Raw genomic sequence first — 16247 nt, forward strand, 5'->3', positions numbered from 1 at the left:
TTACAGAGCATTGGGCGCACAGGAGATGAGAGAACTTCTGTCGGAAGAATGAACAGGCACCTTCTTCTTTCTGAATGACAGGAAATGTGTGGCTCCCAAATTTCAGTGTCCATCAACTTCTTTTCAAATTTCAAATTTCTGCAAAGAAAGTCCATTGTTCTGAGAGTCAAATGTCTCCTTGAGGTAAGTATCCCTCTCCCTGCTCCAGACGCCATGGAGACAACAGGCACCTGCCCAATGGAGGGGGAGGTAAATGGTCAAGGGCAGCAGGTTCATTTTCTCTAAAGTACAAGACAGACCAGCCACCCTGGCCTCCTCACCCTGCATAATCTCTCTCCTTCTCAGAGGGAGAGCCCACAGAAAATTGTGCTAGGAATCCCAGCTATTCAGGAAATAGGAAACACGATCTAGAAAAATGAGCCACCACAATCTTAAAACATTTTATTTGATTCAGAAATTCTACGGTACAAAAACATTTTACAAATGTCAGCTGTGGTCTACTATTTACAGAGTTATGTACAAATCAAATAAGATGATAACATTTTCAATGTAAAAATATAGCATACTGCTACAGTCTGCCAGTCAGTGCTCACTATTCCACCAAACCTCACAAAAGAGAAACTTAAAGATGAAACACAGACAATGGCAATAACCACTGTTCCACAGGCTTTCCCCCCAGAACATAGTAACAGGGAGCTTCTGCAGTGAAAAACAAAACAGAACAAACCAACAGTGAAAATAGAAGTTACCTACTCTCTAAATGAATACATTTGGTTTTTACAAAAGTTTTTGCTCTCTCCAAACTCACTACATTTTTTTCTTAAGACAGAAAAAAGATGCTTGTTAAAAATAACATACGATTACACATTAGCATCATCCAATTGTAACTTTTTGTCTAATGACTGGAGCAGCCAACTTTGTCTATGTCACATACAAACAGAAGATAGCTTCTTTGATCTTCTCAACTGAAATTGTCTTTGATAAAGCATCACATATGCAGTCATAATGGTTTGCTTTTGTCAGACTTCTGCTTGTGCAAACCACAGTGCTTGGTCAATTCAGAGCTATGGCTCCAGCCCTTTAGAAATGGAAAAGCTCTTTGAGGAGTCTGTGGTCCTCGCTGAATTTTGGAGAGGAGCTGAAGAGCAGGAGGGAAGACAACTGACCAAAATTCCCAAGAAGTCCTCACTCGACCTCTTAGTAAATTAGCCCTTAGCAACTGCTATTTCACCTGTGGCTAATCTGAAGTCTGCACCATTTAATAATACTGTGAGTCATGAATTAAAGGTAATGTCTAGAGATACATAAAAATAGAATCCAAAATTGGAAGTGAGGGGTGGTTGCCACTCAGAAGGTAAGAGCTGGTCTTGAAGAGTATCTTGAAGAAGCTCAGGAATGACATTAGACACATCAGGAATAAGCACCAAGTGTTTGAACACAAAAGGGGAAAAAACCCCATATATGATAGAAGACTACTGCCAAGAAAAAAAATTGTGGTAATCAACTCACAAAATGAATTTAGGTGATATACCATTTTTTAAAAGTGCCTTTGTATTTTTAAGTAGTAAGAGAAGCAGGGTACATAAGAATTTCTCTGTTAATCCCCATCCTGAGCTTGGCCTTCACAAAGCACCAATGTGAATAAGGCACCACCTTCTATTTGGGCAACTAAACTGAGTGTGAAGCTGAGAAACAGAAGAGCAGTGAAAATTATTAAGCCCTTGGAAAACAAGAGCTGTGAGGAATGAGTAGGGGTGGGATTATTTATCACTGAAATAAAAACACCAGAGCGATGACTTCACTGTCGTTTTCAAATACACGGAAGGTGACCAGCTGTTCTTTTTCCACTACATGCTGAACAAAAGAAGGCTGGTTTGAATTTCTATAAGGAAGATGTACAAAGAACTATCTGATCAGCAGGGTAGGTTACAGACTCTCCTTCACTGAAAATCCAGAATCCCATCCACAGCCACATGTCTGAAATAATTCATGAACAGCTCTGTCTGACACCAGGGGGGTACACGCCAGATAATTCAAACTTTCTCTCACCCACAAAGCTCTGAAATCGGAATCAAAGCTATTGGCTTACAATCAGACTTCCTTTTATTTTCACCCTGGCCCTGGAAAGGAGGTGATATAGCAAGGATGACCCAACACCCATAAGGACTCCTAACTGATATCTCCATATACAGTTGCACACCTCCAAAACAGATCAATTCACAGATCATTTAAAACAGAAGACAAAGCATACCTGGCTCTAGTGGACACTCAGGATTCCTTGCCCTACCTTCACAATGCCTGCTTTCCTTATTAGGTCTTGGCTTAAGCTCAGAATTACACATCATCTAAAACAGTGATTAAGCCAAGAGCTAAAACTATAAATAAGGTCCTTCAGGTTGTGGAGTTTAAATGAAATTGCTCCAAGTGTCATATTTTTTAAATTGGGAGAACACAAATCTGATTTTGAAATTAACAACTGGCTTGCCTTTTTCTTAAGACATCATGAAGTGTGAAGAAGCAATCAAAAGATTTCAAATATATTCACAATCATATCAAATTTCTTTAGGGGAGCAATGGGTAAAAAAAGCAATCTAGCTCCCGGCTGCATTTAGCAAGAGCATTTTCTGGTGGCACCAGACATCTGTAATTATCATGGATGCCTTTCTTTTCAAATCTTTTAAGTAGAGGGGGCAAACTGACAGCTAGCGGGCCAAATCAGGTCCACCCATCTGTCCCGTTGGGCCTGAATTCAATTTAAAAATGTTTTTAAATTTAGTTGCCAATACTAAAAAAAAATCAGAATTTTTCATATAAACATCCAGATTCTCAGGTTCTCTTGAAAAATGGGACAATCAGGAAACACTGCATGGTCACAACTGACTGGACTGGCTGCTCCCTGCAGGTGGGACAGCGGGTGTCCATTTGCCACAGTCCCCACTATGCCCTATTGTCTCTCTGACACTGAGAGAGCATGTCACTGCCATTTATCATCACACCTTATTTATCATTACACTTGCTACAGTGGGGCCCCCTGAAGGAACAGCACCTGTTAAATAAGAGCAGCACTCTTTACCAACAATATAAAAAAGAAAAGGCTAATAATCTTCTCATTGGCATTGTCCACCTCCCTCCAATAAAGAGCCAAAGAGCCAAATTAGTGTTGAGGTGGTTGGGGACTGCAGGGTTTTCTCTCTTTAGGGAGGAAAGTGCGACATTTCTTCTCCGGGAATAAAATAGCCTTTTCCTTCCTTTGTCTCTTTTAAAGGAAAAGATACTCAACTCTGAGAAAAGGAAAAGTCCTGAAAATCACATAACCCCACAACTTTGGGGGGACAGTTTTCCTGTTTATTTGCGCTTAAATGAGGTAACCTGAGACTAGGGTTTTTTAAAAATGACACTAGTAGCTATAAAGTAGCACGACTAAATTTTGACAAACATACATGAACTTAAATTACTATATATTGATTCCAACGATGTCATCATTGCCTAGGACATTTTTTGAACTTCTGATCTGGGACTGTCCTCAGTTATTATTAATATGTCAATCAAAAACTCTGTCTGATGACTTATTGCCCCATCTCATTTTGGGCTCAAAATACTATTACCTGGCTGGGTCACCCGCCTAAGTACCTGGGCCTGGACCTGAATGACTTCTCATTCTCTCTGGAGAGCAATATGCCTCAAAGGCCCAGGACTCAGCCCTCTAGAGGACTCCTGCCCCAGTATGACTGGGCTGGGCCCATCGAGGTAGTCCCTGTTGCTTGTAGCTGACCTGAGAGAAGAACACACCTTTTCCTGGGCTTTCACCTCCTGGTCACTCTCTTAGCAAAGCTGACTGTGTCAAATGCTAATGTGTCAGATGCGTCAGATGTGTAGGGCGTTGGTGAGTTAAGATAAACAACTAGCTCCCTAACTTCAACTACCTGCACTGGTCTCCTGTACAGAGGACACCATCAGAGCCACAGAGCCTTTTACTCTCAGGATGAAGGCCTTTCATTGAGATCATCCCTATATTCTAGTTCTTGTTTCCCCAATGTCTAAAAGTCTGTGACTTGGCAGAACCTTTATCTGAATTCTGTCCTATCATTTTCACTGTCCACTCCATTTGTTGAGTCAAAAATGCAGCTCTGCTTAAAATAAATGTTTTATTCCCGGCATGAGACGGGGAGGGTTAAAAAAAAAAAAGTGAAACTAATATGGCAAAACTGGGAAGTTGAACTCCTCAACTATTCAGAGTTGGGCATTCATACTGTCGTTTCAATACTTGGTAAAATAGAGTTTGATTCTGCTGAACATCACAATCATTCGTATTTCAAAATAAGTACCCAAACCCTAAATCCAAACTAAAGCATCACCTGATTTTTGGACTATCACAATTTTCCCTTCTATTTTCATAATAAGTGAGTTTATTTAGCAAGCTCTCTGCCCTCGCTCATGGAGCCCAGTTGATGTTTCCTCTCCAGTTCTCCACGCTGTCCCTGGGGCCACTTTCTCAGAGATGCCTCCTTTCATGTGCAAAGTTGAGTATCTATCCTAAGGCAGCACCTAATGGTTCCTTTGGGGCATGCACCATTTCTTGGCTTCAATAAGAAATCACTCTGAAAATGTTCCAAAGTGAATTTTCGTACAGTAATAGGACTGACCAATCTCCTTCACAGAACATATGCCAACAATGGAATGGCAGGACAGTCACGTGTGGGCAGGAGCTCTGTGCTCATCTCAGATTCCACGGTGACAACATGGAACATCTCTTCTCCAACAAGATGCCTGGTTTTATGGGGGAGACAGTTCTGCAGCCCACTTGTCTCTCCCTCAGAGCAGCTGCAGGAAACTTGATGCCAGAGAACAGACAAGCACGTTCTTCTCCCAAGAAGCTGCCAGCTGCCTTTACAGAGCAGGGAGTGTGGCATTTGCATCAAAGATAAACACAAACCTCTTCTTTCCATCAGGGGCACAAACCTTCCCTTCCCCACCTGCTGGGCATGAGCCTGGAAGGAAAAGTCCTGCCCTCCCTACTTCCCACCCCGCCTTGGGATGTTTCTCAGTGTCCCCGCTTAACATTGGTCCTATTTGGTGAAGCAGTGAAAACCAGGGTCCCTGGTAGGGGTGCTGAGAAAACAGGGTGCCAAAATCCAGCAGCATCTATGAAGAAGGTGGAAAAAGACACTCACTCCCCCTCAAGGTCATGGGGAGGAGGAGGGAACAAGTATTTTCCCTTTGGAAACAAAAATTCTGTACAGAAGTCATTCATAAAAACAGAACATTTACTTCTCCTTTTTAAAGCAAATTCTTTCCTCTTAAGTTCTCAATACCTATTTTTGGCAGAATGGAGCACAAGAGACAAATCTTTCATTGGGTAAGTACAACAAAAACAAAGTGAAACCTGATTCACAGGCTGGGCTGTGGGGGGAGTACTTTAAGATTCAAGAATTTAATGATTTCAGGCCCCATGTCTTCCAAAGATGGTACTCAAAGAGCACTCCCATCTTTGTAACAATCCCTTCCTTTTCACCTTCTTAAAAAGAGGTTTGTCGTTAGTCAAAACAAGTTCAGCAGATTAAGTGACTACCACCTCCACCTACTGCCGTATGTCAGTGGATTCTGATCCCTAACATTCCGGACACAGCTTTAGACCAGAGGCCAACCAAAGCAAAAATTACAACTTCCAGTAATACAGCCCAGTTGGGTATCAGCCTCTTAAAAATAAACTTCCAGGCACCAACATCTGAGATTCAGCACAGTAAATATAACCACGGAAAACCTCACAGGGAGATCTGGCCCCTCCATGATGCCTATTCAGATCAAGATGTGGCCCTGGTGCCTTCTGCACATTGACCAACCCATCTCAGAAAGAACGGTCTAGATGGTCAGCCTGGCCCTGCGGCTCCCTCCTCAGCCAGATATGCCATCCGCTAATACATAAAAACTCATTTTTATGAAAGGTGATTGAATATTCAGTCACCTTCTTGACCTTTGACTCAGAGCTTTTTTAACACCCATGGCATTGTAAATGGTATCATAAATTCCACATCAAAAATGGAAAAGAACATCATCTATAACAACATGGATTCCAGAGAGACTGGCACTTGATTTCCGTGGCTGTAGTGGCATCAAAAGTGCTTTTTCCACAAAGCATTTCAAATCAAAGTAGCCAATAGTGAATAGGCAAAGTTTGCACAGATAAATTAAGTCTGAACAATCAGTGTGGGTATTTTCCTGTTTCTCTTTACATGTTTCCTCCCTACCTCTCAGAATTGGCTCTAATCCAGTCTGACCCAACATGGCAAGCTGCTGTCAGGCATAATGGACATGCCTTTCAGAGCTCCGCATGGTTTCAGAAAACTGGAGACTGCCAATATACCTGGTAGAGAAGAGAGGCAAGGACAGCAAGTACTGGCCAGAATTTCATTCTGAATATCCTTGTAAGAGACCTCAGCTCCAAGTGGGCCACATACCCAGAGAGATGAGCTGGGGAACCAGAGTGCGGCGGCAGCTAAAGTGGCAATGCTTAGACTCTTCGTTTTGTTACAAAGGAGCGACCGCGTGGAGTTCACCAGTGTAGCTGCAGCAACCAGGTTCTGCTTTGCATGCCCCAGAGGCGAGGAGCTTGGAAGGAAGGGCGGGAGGGTCCTCCTCACCTAAGAAAAGAAGAGAGGGCAGAACCACACGTCATTGCACTTCAGTGGGCTGGACGCTCAGGCCAGAACGAAGCTGGATCTGGGTTTGAACCATACACTTTGTACAAGTGAGGCAGGCATCCCAGTCAGCTCAAGACTGGGCATTCTCTCTGCCTGCTAATGCAGGGGACACGGGTTCGAGCCCTGGTCTGGGAGGATCCCACATGCCGCGGAGTGGCTGGGCCCGTGAGCCACAACTACTGAGCCTGCGCATCTGGAGCCTGTGCTCCGCAACAAGAGAGGCCACGATAGTGAGAGGCCCGCACACCGCGATGAAGAGTGGCCCCCGCTTGTCGCAACTAGAGAAAGCCCTCGCACAGAAACGAAGACCCAACACAGCCAAAAACAAATTAATTAATTAATTAATTAATTTTTTAAAAAAAAGACTGGGCATTCTCATCCTGCTAACAGGTTCTAGTTCCCTTAGCTGAGGATCCAGGGTTTGCATGCATGACTCCAACTAGTCATAGGCACAGTAAGAGTAGCTCCAGACAGCATCCTGTGAGGGTTCCCTGGGGAAGCGGGCCCTCCTACCTGGAGCTGGTGCTGAGCTAGGATGGAGAGAGTACTGTGCCCTGTGAACCCCGGGTTCAATACATGTGGCTTTAAAGACTTGGGAAGGTGGGGGGTGGTGAACACCACAAGTCCCAACAAAGATACAGGTCCACAGACCCTCATCTGACACCCCTGGGGACCAATGTGTTTGGTTTTGTTTTGTTTTGTTTTACAGTATTGTCTTTTTTTTCTTTAAGTCTTTATTGAATTTGTTACAATTTGCTTCTGTTTTATGTTTTGGTTTTCTTGGCCACGAGGCATATGGGATCTTAGCTCCCTGACCAGAGATCTAACCAGCACCCCCTGCATTGGAAGGTGAAGTCTTAACCACTAGACCACCAGGGAAGTCCCGGGCCCAGTGTGTTTTGGAATTCAGATGTTTTCACAGTTTAGAAAGGCGATATAATGAACATACTGTATATTACATAAGATGGTACCAGGCAGCTCACCATAATTTATCAACAGTATTTCTGCAGCTCACACATGTGAACATTCCCGTTACCTGGGATCAGCAGAGACTATGCATGGAGTTTTGTTACTTCCTATCGGGCTGCCGAATAAATTTGCACCGAAATTAGCAAAAAGCTTTCCTGGATTTTGGACTCATGGAGCAAGGCCGTGGCCTGCATCAGGAACCCGACCCACCGACCCTCCCAGCTCCGCGCGCCTTACCCAGGCCTGATGAGGACGACATGCTCTCCGTCAGCGAAGACGTCTCCGTTTGGTCCGTGGAGAGCCCTTCCATCAGGGGCAGGGACAACTCGGACGAAGGCACGGACGAGTCATAGATGCCCGAGTCCCGTGGCATGTCCGAGGGGCCGGCAGCTTTCACCGCGTGCAGCAGGGGCCGCATTACCGCGTTGGCGCCTGGAACGGGCCCGGCCTCCGCGTCTTCGTCCGGGCCCTCAGAGTGCGGGTCGGCCGGCGCCCCGGAGCCGGCGGCCTCAGCCTTGAGACAGAACTCACTCTCCGGCCCTGGCTTGCACAAGACTTCGTTTAAAACCAAGCCTGAGTCAAACTTCTCCAGAACCGGTTCCCGGTAGCGGAGTGGGGGGAGATGGAAGGGAACGAACTGCTTTTCAAACCAGTCAGGCTCCTCGTCGATAAACTGGTGCATGTTGCAAATGGCGACGTATAGGGAGCGGCCCGATTTGCTCCGGAAGTAGTTCCTCCTGCTAATGCGTCCGGGGTGCAGCCCCGGCTCCTGGGGGCTGAGGTCCTGGGAATGCAGGTGGGAGCAGAGCTGGGGAAGGTGGTCCATGAGTTTGTACTTGGTGCTCAGGTCCAGGACGCCAGGAACGTCTCCCTCACAGGAATAATCGAAGTAGACGGCGATGAACTTGCTGAGCGCCGTGGATGAGCTCTGCTTGGCTTGGCGGAGCTTCTCAGCAATGGTAGACACCGCCACCAGGAAGAGCTCCCCTTTCCCCGAGCCTCGGGCGCCTCCTTTGTGCTTGTAGTTCTTCTTGTCTACGAAGTATTTCATGCCTTTGGAACACACCACGATGATGAACTGGGACTCGTGGATCTTCTGGACGACCCATTCTCTCTGCCCTTCTCTGCAGAGGCTGAAGTCTTCCCACAAGTCCAGAGTGACCTGGAAAGTGAACAGGGAACCTCACTCACCTATACAGCTTAGAGAGTCGAGTGACAGGAATGGGAATGTTACAAGAAGGGCACATCATCTGCCCCAAATCATTACTAGCACTGCTATATGCAGGCTTCGGGTTGCCCAGTTCCAAGGAACAGCTAACATTCCATGGGCGACCGTCACACACAGGCCCTCTGTATCATGCCCTCATTTTAGCATAATGTGGGATCGTTACCACTCCCACCCTACAAGTGAAGAGACAGAAGCACAGAGCGTCTAGCAACCCACCAAAGTTACATATCACATGTGGGGCCTTCAACTGACTTAGAGTGTGATAGGGAGCACAGAATACAGAGGCAGTGGGGGTGGGTCTATCTGATGAGTGAGGCTGCCTGGATGGAGGGCAGATCCTGGAGAGAGAACTGGAAGGTGGTGATAGAAGGGTGTGGGTGAGGGATCTCAAAGTGGGCTGGGAAATGGGGTTCAGGTCTGGATGCCAGAGTCACCCACCCATGCTGCTGGCTGACTCAGTGACAGAGTGTGACTGACAAAGAGGACCTCCCTGGCCTCTCACACAGCCCTGGGGTCAGCCTGCTGTTTACCAGGTGATCAGTGCATGGAGAGGAAGGTGATGAGCTGCCGTAACATGGCCATTCTGGTTCACTCACTTGGAGTGACCGGCACCTCTCACCACTTCTCAGCAGTCTATAGGGCCACATCCTTACGAGGCCCCTACGAGGCCTTTAACCCCAAGGGGAGGTCTCATAGGGAGTTTGGGGTGGGGCACTGACAAAGAAAAGAACACAAGGTATGCGTGGCCCCTCAGAGGGCTTCACCTTCTCAGACCATGTTCATCTGATTCTGCTGAAAACGTCTCGGCAATTGTATCAGCCTCTTTCCTTCTGTAGTTCAGAAATTAACTCTCAGTGCCTATGCCCGAACGTGGCAGCCACAGTCCCTTATGTGGAAGGGGGCTCTGAAATGACATTGCCTTCCTCTTCTGCTCTAAAGTGTTACCAAGGGAAGAAAGCCCCCAACATCCATCCAGTTGCTGAAAATAATCCTGAATTGTCTTACATTTTCCTTAATTCTCGCTAACATTATGCATTCTGAAAGCTAACTGGGAATATATACCAAGCACTTTAAAAATGTTCCTATCTGACCCGGCAATTCCATTTCCAGGTATCTACCACTGGAATGGGGCAAAATTGAAATAATGAGATGTTTAACAATTTGAAAAAACTCAATTAAGGTGAATCATTAATATGGATCAAGAGTCTGTTTAAAACTGCTGTTTACAGAGAACTGCTAAGAGTGTAAAAAGTTACTGAGTGAAGAGACAGAAAAAAATAATTCCAATCCATCCAAAATGCAAAACTATATGTATGAGTTCGTCTATGCAGAAAAAGACTGGAAGGAAATACAGCAGTTTTAACTGTGGTTCCTCTATTCTCCAGGTTAAGATTACCATCCATTTTGAAATCTGTCATCCTTTCCTCGTTTCCAAATTTTCTATGACACTCATAACTGGAAGGTTTCCCCCCGCCCCCGAGGCTAGTCACTTACAAAGTAGAGCAAAAGGGTTGTCAGTATCTGAAGACTGTGTGCCGTCTGTGGGTCCACACCAGTTTTTCAGTACGCAGGCTGATCTGCCAACGTCTAGACCTGCATATATTAGGAAACCCGGCCAGCCTTGTAAACATGCTTAACTGACACTAGGGGACAGCCTCACCATGTGGAGAGAGTCTAAGAAACCCACCAGTCCTCAGTTTCAAAGCACACATAACTTCCAATTACACAATTATTGTACAATTCTTGCATTTGTAAGAAACAGTGTGCCTTCCATGAGAGCTTCAAACTTCACTCTAAAACGAACACTATGACATTATAGAAAAGCTACATATTAACAGCTTAACTCAAGAGAACAGGCAAGAAACCAGAGGAGACCATCTGAGTACTTAACATATTATTGTTTTCCCTTATTAGCCAAGCTCCCCCCAAAAACTGTCTAAACTCGCCTCTTTACTTGCCATTCTCTCTTTGACCCTCCAGTGCTCTCCAGGATGTCTTGAGTGACCTCCTCCCACCGGCCCCATTGCACGCTCCCAGGGCAGCTGCCATTTCCTCCACCATCCTGTTCCCCATTCCCCCAAGGTCTTTTTAATGCTTAAAACACTTCCTGCCAGGTGGGTGCCACTCAAGGCTTTTGAGCAGGTGTATGTCAGGGTTAGAACTAAGTGTCAGCAAACAGTTAGTGCTGGTGATGGGGAGGCCAGACTGAAAGAAGAGTGCAAGGCTGACCCTAGTTTGGAAGCTAGGCATTTAGCACATGTCCCACCCAGAAAAAGAGAAAAGACTTTAGATTCCTCACCTCACAGCCACAGAAGTCCTGGAGGAAGTAGGCAAAACACTGGACAACGTTCATGTGATTCTGGCCATCTTTACTGGAATAGCAGAGGAAGACCTTGGGCCGTGGCCGGAGCCTCTCCCTGGGAAGTGCTGTGATGTACGTGGAGGACTCAGAACTCTCTTCATCTAAATGTGAATATATATTTTCTAAAGTGGGAAAGAAGATAGGGTTGGCGGCCACGAGCAAAGCTCTGTCCTGTTCCCTACGACTCGGGACCTAATGCTGTCTTCAAGAAACAAGGGTCACCATGTCACCTAGAACACTCCCAGCTCCCTAATTCCACCAGCCCCTTGGGTCACCACCTCTGGGAATGGGACAGCTGGTTTCTCCAGTGGAGCCAAAAATGGACAAAATTTGTTCTTCACCTGAAATTGACCTTGGGCAAGCCAAGAGCACTGCAGCACCACCCCACCCTCTCGCAACTGAGTGCACCTACTAGGATCATTAAGCATCAGCAGAGGTGACCTTCTTTAAAACAAAAAAACTTTCATTGAAGAGTTTTTTTTTTTGGTACAAATTACAAAGGTAAAGTCCATAAATCTTAAGAGTACATCTCACTAAATTTTATCTAAGAATACACCTGTGTAACCGCCACTCAGATTAAGATACATTTCTAAGTTCCCCAGAAGCTTCCCTCCCGACGTCAGACTTTTGTAAGTGATAAAGCCCTACCTCTCCCCTTACTCACACCTTTAGTCTTCCTTTACGCTCTTGAATTTACCATCCTGAGTTTGAGAAGAAAAGTATGCCTGTCCTTTTAGTGGCTCCTGAGGTTAAAAGTCAAATTTTTTAATTCTGGGAACTACAGCAGCCAGGGAACTCACTGCAGGAGCTGTGTGGCTTCCCAGCCGCCTGCCTGGAGGGACCAAGTGCTCCCGGTCTCCCTCTGTCGGCCCTAGACCTGCCAACATGGGAAGCACACACCACACAAAGATATACCTTGCTGCTTCTTGCGGCACATCACCGTGAAGAGCGTCGCAAATGCCGATATGACAACCAGCGGCACAGTGATGGCAACAGCTCTGATGGGCCCAGCCCACTGGGAATGCACTGGGAAATTTCAAAGGGAAGGATTTTAGACTTAAGCAATATAACAGGTTCAAAGAGAAACAATTTTTTTTTTCATTTTTAAACATAAGCCACATAACAGGTTCTAAGACTCCTTGACCACTTTTCTCTGGTACTGATTTGGTGATTATAAAAGTATTCATTTTAAAAGACTGTAGAAGACAATTCAGTAGTTACGAGTCTGCTGAGACAATAAATACCTTTGAGTGAGAATTTGCCTAGGGAGATCTCCCCTCCCGCCACTTTTCTTCTGAGGACAATTGACTATTTATTTAGTCCCAGCAACACACACAACACCCTGGCTTTGATCTTCCGGGCATCAACTTTAGGGTGGAAGGAAAGTCAGATTTGATGGAACATCATTTAAGAGTGAGGAGCTCAAGTGTTTTCTTTTTGTAAACCATGAAGTACAGAAAGTATCGAATACCTTGGTCCACTCTGTAGTCCAGAGGCAGCATTTCCAACAAACAAACAAAATCTTACCTGGTTTTAAGGCATAATGCATCACTTTTCTTGTCATATTAGTGTCATCCACCAGCTGCAAAACAGAGGATGCTGTATTACTTTTTTTAAGTGATAGCATCTCAAAAGATTTCATTCATTCTTCCATCTGTGGGCAGTGGGGCGAGGGAGAGGAGAGCTGCTGCGGCCTGTGATCATTTTCAAGCTGAGATTAGATATTAATAGTCAGATACATCTCTATATATACCAACCAATACTAATATATATAGGATGGATAAACAGCAAGGTCCTACTGTATAGCACAGGGAACTATATTCAATATCCTGTGATAAACCATAACGGAAAAGAATATGAAAAAGAATATAGGGACTTCCCTGGTGGTCCAGTGGTTAAGACTCCATCTTCCAAGGCAGGGGATGCCGGTTCAATCCCTGGTCGGGGAACTAAGATCCCACATGCCGTGGGGCAACTAAGCCCACAACTACTGAGCCTGCACACCTCAACTAGAGAGCCCACGTGCCACAACTACAGGGCCCACGCGCTCTGGAGCCTGCGCTCTGGAGCCCATGAGAGAAGCTCACACGCCAAAATGAAAGATCCCACGTGCCGCAACTAAGACCCGACGCAGCCAATAAATAAATAAATGAATGAATGAATGAATGAATAAATAAATAAATAAATAAGAATATACAGGGAATTCCCTGGCAGTCCAGTGTTTGGGGCTCCATGCTTCCACTGCAGGGGGCATGGGTTCAATTCCTGGTCAGGGAACTAAAATCCCACACGCCATGTAGCGTAGCCAAAAAATTTTAAAAATTAAAAAAAAAAGAATATATATATGTATAACTGAGTCACTTTGCTGTACAGCAAAAATTAATACAACATTGTAAATCAACTATACTTCAATAAAATTTTAAAAAAATAAAAATAATAGGGCTTTCTTGAGTTGTACGTACCTCAATTATATAATCCCCAGGAGATACATTTTGAAGGAGGCAGCTGGTTGTCTCTGTATTTTGCTCCTGCAAAGAAACAAGTAACACTTTAAAACTTTCTTCTTAGATAAAGGTCATCAGGACCCCTCTCTTCTGTCCTAGAACTGAAGGAGACTTGCCACCAGTTTCAATCGTGTTTTCAGAAGATGTCAGTTAGAACAGAAAGCAACTGTGCTTATCTGCCAGGGTACCTGAACTTCATTTTGATAAAAGGTCCAGGAGAGCCTGGGACCCCTGTCATATTCTATGCTTGGCTGGGGGTGCCCTGAGCAGCAATTTTTTATTTGAAGACAAAGAAACCAATTAGGATACCTTTTACTTAATAAAAGGATGGGGAAAGAAACTACACTTCCATGTTTGTGCATATTTTATTTGCTATAATTTTAACTTGAGTGGAAGGTCAGTGACAGAGGTGAGAGCCAGCAGGAAAACAAAACTCGACACACAGGAGCACATCTACTTCTGCCACTATGACCAAAAGCCTCTCTTGGTGCTCTCATGGGGTAATCTAGCAGTCTTTTGAACTTCCACGAAACATTTCCCACCCCTCCTGACCACCTCTAGTTTAAGAACTTGGTTACTGAATTTCTACTTCACCTTGGCCTCTGTGTAAAATCACTAGCCACTGACATGCTAGTGGCTTGGCTCCTAGGTGTGGTGTTTTTCACTTACTAGCTGTGAGGCCTTGAGCAGCAGTCCAGGTGACCTCCCTGGGCCACAGGTTCCCCAGCTCTAAAGTGGGGATAACAGCAGCCTTTGTTCCATTGAGCTGTAAGGACTCAATGACCACAAAGCTTGGTAACTGGCACACAGCGAGCACGTGATTCATGCTTAAAATATGGAAGAACAGGGACTTCCCTGGTGGTGCAGCGGATAAGACTCCGCGCTCCCAGTGCAGGGGGCCCGGGTTTGACCCCTGGTCAGGGAACTAGATCCTGCATGCTAAAACTAAGACCTGGCACAGCCAAATAAATAAATATTAAAAATAAAATAAAATATAGAATAGAATAGAACACAACTACTTCATTGTTTCAGTTCCTTGGTAATACTTTATCTGCTACATCACCACTGGGACAGCTAGGGTGGAGATAACTAGGGAGTGAGGGATGACTCAGGATGGCCCTGAGACGCACCCAGTGATAACACTCTGGAGTATCTACCGACTGCTCAGAATCCACAAAGCCTAATGTTCACATTGAACCATCCAAATTCCAGGGCCCCAGGGGTCATTTTAAAACACAGAGTATTCCTTATGCACACCTAGCAGCTCACCTGTTTACAGGTCTTTCGCTTGAAGGGTCCTTCATGCTTGAGCTTATAATGAAGATAGAAGAAACGGAAGCCGAAGGTATGGGGTGCGTGATCGAAGGACACCTGCATGTCTGAACCGTGCTGGGTGACGTTGAGGTTACGAGGCTTCCAGACTGGGAGGAGGAAGGACCAGAGTGAGCATCCCGAGGCTGCCCCGACACCACTAGAGACTTGACAGACAAGGACAGCTATACTTACAGGGTTTACAGGCCAGGTTGTCCGGCTGCAATAGCAGGTCACAGGCTATTAAGAAAGATGCATATTTTTAGTTTTAGGACAGTTTGACATTTTCCTCATCCAACAATTCAACACAATATAAATATATGGCACTGGGTATTGCTGGAAAGAATGTAAAATGCATCAACTGCATCAACTCAACAATGATTTTCAGTATAGCCCAGTTGTATCTTATGAAAATTTGAATTGTACAATATAAAAGTATTAATGCAGTTCACTTTATGCCACGTAAATGGAAACAATATTAAAGTCAGCCAGATTTTAAAAGCTTCTTAAGCATTAGATAATTTCAAGGCCACAGCCAAAGGCAGCGAGACCTGTGTCCATGCTTCTGCCCCATGGGGGCTCTGTTTTAGCTGTAGATAGAAATAACGCCAGCCCCTGCCCCACTGTAGACTGTTTAGGCACAAAAGAACTTTAGAGTGGTCCTGATAATTTATCTTGAGGTTATTTTAACCTTAGCCTAGCACTCTAACTTTTGATGGAGTCTTTTTTTTTTTTAATTAATTTATTTATTTTTTAATTTATTTTTGGCTGTGTTGGGTCTTCGTTTCTGTGCGAGGGCTTTCTCCAGTTGCGGCGAGCTGGGGCCACTCTTCATCGCGGTGCGCGGGCTTCTTACTGTCGCGGCCTCTCCCGTTGCGGAGCACAGGCTCCAGACGCGCAGGCTCAGTAGTTGTGGCTCACGGGCTTAGTTGCTCCGTGGCATGTGGGATCTTCCCAGACCAGGGCTCGAACCTGTGTCCCCTGCATTGGCAGGCAGATTCTTAACCACTGCGCCACCAGGGAAGCCCTGGAGTCTTTTTGATGGAATCTAAAAATGACATCCAGGCATCTACTAAGTAGTAGCACCAGTACTGAAAACCAGGCAGCAAAGGCAGTAGCTTTGAAATAGGATTTAAATGCGATAAAAACACAAGAGAGGTGCTATATGCCATGTT

The 16247-nt window shown here is 45.2% G+C and overlaps 1 protein-coding gene across 1 annotated transcript in view; it reads right to left on the reverse strand.

The window, feature by feature from the left end:
- Positions 1–468: 468 nt before the first annotated feature.
- Positions 469–16247, reverse strand: part of IL17RD (interleukin 17 receptor D) — a 67510-nt gene continuing 51731 nt past the window's right edge. Inside the window, exons 6-13 of the mRNA XM_036870748.1 lie at positions 15268–15312; positions 15031–15182; positions 13720–13785; positions 12785–12839; positions 12173–12283; positions 11195–11379; positions 7905–8829; positions 469–6638 (exon numbers count right to left, since the gene is read on the reverse strand). Of these exons, the coding sequence (XP_036726643.1) occupies positions 6526–6638; positions 7905–8829; positions 11195–11379; positions 12173–12283; positions 12785–12839; positions 13720–13785; positions 15031–15182; positions 15268–15312 (1652 nt within the window). The 3' untranslated portion in view covers positions 469–6525. The remainder of the gene's footprint in view (positions 6639–7904; positions 8830–11194; positions 11380–12172; positions 12284–12784; positions 12840–13719; positions 13786–15030; positions 15183–15267; positions 15313–16247) is intronic.

The sequence above is a fragment of the Balaenoptera musculus genome, chromosome 11, assembly GCF_009873245.2.
Source record: "Balaenoptera musculus isolate JJ_BM4_2016_0621 chromosome 11, mBalMus1.pri.v3, whole genome shotgun sequence".
NCBI lineage: Eukaryota > Metazoa > Chordata > Mammalia > Artiodactyla > Balaenopteridae > Balaenoptera > Balaenoptera musculus.